General features: G+C 28.8%; 1 protein-coding gene across 1 annotated transcript; it reads left to right on the forward strand.

Annotated features, from left to right (window-relative positions):
• Positions 1-586: 586 nt before the first annotated feature.
• On the forward strand, positions 587-3632 carry LOC107032161 (remorin 4.2). The gene is made up of 2 exons (XM_015233741.1): positions 587-1414; positions 3038-3632. The coding sequence occupies exons 1-2, from the start codon at positions 731-733 to the stop codon at positions 3227-3229; spliced, it is 876 nt and encodes a 291-aa protein (XP_015089227.1). The 5' UTR covers positions 587-730; the 3' UTR covers positions 3230-3632.
• Positions 3633-5392: the final 1760 nt, after the last annotated feature.

Raw genomic sequence — 5392 nt, forward strand, 5'->3', positions numbered from 1 at the left:
ATATTAAAAAAAATTATTTTTTTTAAAAAATTATTATTGGACGATACTTTGACCAAACACACTCTTAAAATCTTAATGCAAAACAAAGCACTACTAATTTTCTTGGATTGTCATAATTCAATTACTATTCCTACGTGCATGTGTGGCATCATTATTTATCTTTTCCACACTCAATTCTTTATTTACAATTAACTATTAATAACACACCAAATCATCACATTTTTCAAGTTTCATATATTAATTTCACCTATTTAAACTATTAAAAAGTTTCATATTCCAATTATCACTCTATTTGTATTAAAACACGATAAATTTTGATGTTGATTGGAGCCGGCTCCCATCATTTTTCTCCTTTGGTGACACTGACTCACATTCACAATCTTAAAATCGAAGGTGAATGATACTTAACATCTGAACCCATCATTTTCTCCTTTGGTAACACTGACTCACATTCACAATCTTAAAATCGAAGGTGAATGATACTTAACATCTGAATAATCTCTTCTTATTGAAACCACCCACCGATCATATTTTTTTACCACACTCATATAAAATAAAAAACATAATCATCATGTATATAATATCATTACTTCTTTTCCTCTTTTCACCTTAAATTTTTTTGTACTTAACCCCACCACAATCTCCTCCACATCCTCTCCCTTCCACTACTATTACCCCTCAACCCAAATATACACTAAAAACCAAAAATTAAAGTAGAAAAATCTTTGATATGTTGAATTATCAAACACCTCATACCCTAGCAAACACTACTACCACCACCACCAATAACAACAACAACACTACAACAGAAAATCATCAAGAAGAAGAAGAACAAATCAGAGACATACATGCTTTAACCCCACCAAGACCTCCATCAAATATTGGCCGTCGAATCGAAACTTGGGAAACAAGTAGCCACAGATCATCATCCATTTCCGAAGTAGCATCTAGTGAGAATTTCTCTACTATGAGCCGGGAATTCAGCGCCCTCGTTCTCGCGGGATCGTCAGTTAGCAACAATCCCGCTAGCGAGAACGAGGTGAATAATCATATATATAATAACAACAATTATAACAGTAATAATTTGGGGAGCATCGGCGAAGAAGAAAATGATGCGCCGATAGAAGAAACAAATCCGTTAGCTATTGTGCCGGATAATTATAGTAATACTTTAGATCCGATTATTATTAATCCTTCAAGAAGGATCAATAATAATAATATTTTGAGAAATAATATTGGAGAAGTTAGTAGTGTTCAAAGAGTGAAAAAAGAAGAAATTGAATCGAAGATAAGTGCATGGCAAAATGCTAAAATTTCGAAGATTAATAATAGGTTTAAACGTGAAGATGCTGTTATTAATGGATGGGAAAGTGAAGAAGTACAAAAAGCTACTTCTTGGATGAAGAAAATTGAGGTACGTTTCATCAATTTTTTTTATTTTTTATTTTTTTGTATTTTATTAGTATTACTGTTTGAGAAAACTCCTTTTCTTTGATAGCGCTTTTGATCAGAGACGGAGTTTAAATTTAGTAGGTTTATGGGTTTTGGATCTTAGAAGTGATAATTTATTGAAAATTCCGAATATATTCAATCGGATTTGTAGCTCTATCTCATATTCTAACTTCTTTTCTTTTTTACATTATGGACGTGGTCAATAGCAAGCACAATGTTGTCATGAAAAATATTTTCTTAAAAAAAATATTTTTTATAAAAATAAATAAGTTTTTCTTAATTTACTTTTTATATTCGTAGCAAAAACAAGGTGTGTTATAAGATGGTGAGGACAAAAATAACATTTCTAGAACTTGTTTTCGGTATGTTTACTAATAAAGTCATGTGAAAATCTTCTTTATTTTAAATTTCTTCAAATTTAATAAATTATTCTTTTCCTTCAACATAGATTCTTTTTTTGTCTAGAGAAATTTATTTGACTCTAATTTTAAATTGACTACCACCACAAATTAACTTAGTTTTACCTCTCATGCTTCTTGTATGCGCTTGATTGTGTATATTGAATCGATTGAAATTATAATCTGACATATAATCTATATTAATTAAATTTTAGATTTTAATATTATATATCGTTGAGAAAAAGAATAAAAACAATATTGAATGGATAATGATGTGCCTAATATAGTTAAATTATTAGTGGTTTAGATGATTGCTAAAAATCAGGAGCACTCATTTTTTTTTTCCCTTACGATATATTGATTGTGCATGCACATGATTATTGGTCCAGCATGACTATAATTAGATATTTAATTAGTCCAACAATAATAATATTATTCTAATAAGGCAAACCACATGTTCTTCCCTTGTAGGTTGGAAATTCTTAAATTGAACTTAAAAAACACCCATATATATAGATTTTAAATTTCACTTTGAATCGAAATATCAGAATAAATACTAAATATTCAATGAAAATCAAAATAAAAAATCTTATAAAAAAGTTTTAGATATAAGTATTTTATACTAAATTTAACGTATATTGTCATGACACGAAAAAATTACTTTGTTATTGTTGGTTAATTTAACTTGATTGGTAATTATAATAATAATATATGATACTAATGTGGAAGTTGAGACTCATCTTCAATATATAATACTTCAATTTACAAAAACATTGTTCATTACTTTGAGTAGTTCTTGATGAACTTGTGCCCACATCTTTTTCTAATTCTCTACCTACCTAGACTCTAAAGAAATAGGTTACCTATTGATCAAGTTGTCTATTTTATTTTCCAAGTACTAATTGATTTCCTAAATTACAACTAAATATATTTTTATATATAGAAAAATGTATTTATGTTAACCTTATATAATATATATTTTTACGAATTATGTTCAGATAAACCCCTTGCGCCTCTAGCTCTGCTCCAGATATATGAATCTAGAATGTTCATTAGTAAGGGCGTACCACGGATGTAATGTATATGTTCATCCAAACTCAATAGACATTTGTTTTGTTAGGAAGCGTTTTGCATGAACCTTACGTTAATAAAGTTTAATTTCTCAATCCGTCTCTATTGTTTATCAGAGGAAGCTGGAGGAGAAGAGAGTAAAAGCCCTAGAAAAGATGCAAAATGATATAGCAAAAGCACACAGAAAAGCAGAAGAAAAAAAGGCATCAGCAGAAGCAAAGAGAGGAACAAAAGTAGCAAAAGTTGTTGAAATTTCCAATTTGATGAGAGCTGTTGGCAGAGCTCCAGCTAAACGATCCTTCTTTTAATTAAAGATCGTTAATTTTGCTAGACTGTCTACGTCACATTTCTTGGAATGCGGACCTACAAGAACGCATGATATTGGGATGCGGACCTACAAGAACGCATGATATTTTGTGCATCAGATTAAAAAAAAAATTAATATTAAAAAAATAGTTTATGTAATATATATATATGTGTGTTTGGAATTAATAGTAGTCTGTTAATTAGTCTATTGGAGTCCTCTTTCTATTTTTTAAATGATTGGGTACCCCTATGGACATACAAAAATATTAGTTTTTGCTAGTTTGTGTTTGAATTATTTAGTTGAATACTTTCTAGTGGGATTTTAGAGTGATTTGTGTGTTAAAGACACTTTTGTACTGATTTTTGGGAAGTTTAATGTATTTTCAATGAGCTTAAGAAAGAAAATATGTGAAGGTACCATTCTATAACATTAGTATTTATAAAGTGACAATGAACTCTTAATCTTTTTTAAATTCTGACTAGCGTGGTGTTTTTTCTCGATTGATTTGAGTTTTCATTTTTTATTTTTAGCTAAGTAGAATAATTAATAGTTAAGCGGATTTCAATCGTGTACTATATTAAGAATCACGAAAGAAATTAGATGTAATGTATGCCTATTTCCATTACTAAAAAATAGTTGCAAAAGGTGATGATCGATCTGCAGTATTCAAAGAGTGGTGAAAATAATTTTTACATAAATATATATCGTCTTATTTGCTATAATATGTAATAATCTTATTTTAAAATTTTTAAATCTGATATTCTATCAAGATGTACCTGTAAACATCCTTCGATAACGTTTACTAATGCTTATTTTAGTTACTTAGTAAAAAATAGAAAAAAACTAAATAGAAGATTAGGTAAACCAATTTGAAGAAAAAAAACATTGATTATTTATTATCTATACATTCTTTTAGTATTTAAACTTTGTTTTAATAATTCACAATATAGAAAAAAGGCATTGTTCTTTATTATGTTTGGTAAGCAAACTAGAAATATCACCAAGCCAATTTCATTGTAGCAGTTGCTATTTTGTTTTCTACTAATTGTATTTGAGTTCAAATATCACAAAAAAGAAAAAAAAATAGTTACACAGCTAAAAAATTATGTTGTCAGATTACTAAAGTTTTTAATCAATAAGCTTGTCACAAGTCTTAATGTGTATCATTAATTTAAAGAGTATCGTAACTTTAGACGTTCATAAGTTTTTTAACGAATATATCACTAAAATTTGCATAAAAATTTAGGTACCAACACATTTTCTTCATAATATTAATTCGAGTGACTCTAAAAATTTGGTATCGGACATCTGATACAAAGATTTATGATCGTGTTTAATAAATAATCAAGCTCACTATGGTAAATATTGGTAATTGATATGTAGTTGAATGAGATAAGCCCAAACTCTTGAGGCCTATGGTATATATGTGATTAGGTTTGGTAGAATGAGAGGCCCAAAATATTGATGTACACATATATCACTACGCAGAAATTAAATAACGACTCTCGAGATAGATGATTATGAAAATTCTAACTCTCGTTTGTTTTATAGGTAAGGTTTGAAGTTTAGAGAAAGTTACTCAACGTACAATTTTGCCCATAAAACAAGCATAATAAAAAAAAAGATAACCTACGTACCTAATCCGATCATCCTTATAAATCACCCTATTATACACCTTAGTTCAAATTATGTTGTCCATACCTAACTAGGGGGGATAAATTATACACCTAATCTACAAGTGAGATTGCACTCTCATTTATTTATTATGACATTTTATTATCTATACATTCTTTTAGTATTTAAATATTTTGTTCTTATCATGATTAGTAAGCAAATTAGAAAAAGAAAAAAATTGTCACCCAAAATTTCATCGTAGCAGTTGCTATTTTGTTTTCTACTAATTGTACTTAGTTTTTGTTGTATTTTCATTGCTTACATTAGCAAAAACTCACTTTCCAATTTTCAACTGTTTTCTTGGATAAAAGGGACAACATGAAAGAAGAATAAATTCGTACTATGCTAAGTGAGATTTTTATTCATTACCATTTCCTCCTAAATTTTCGGAAATCCAAAATTCTAGTGCTCTAACTTCTTGATCAGATAAAAATGCTCGCCTTAAATACAGAAGAAGTGGTGCATGAATATTCTTGCATGACGCCTAAGG

This window comes from Solanum pennellii, chromosome 10 (assembly GCF_001406875.1).
Source record: "Solanum pennellii chromosome 10, SPENNV200".
NCBI classification, from domain to species: domain Eukaryota; kingdom Viridiplantae; phylum Streptophyta; class Magnoliopsida; order Solanales; family Solanaceae; genus Solanum; species Solanum pennellii.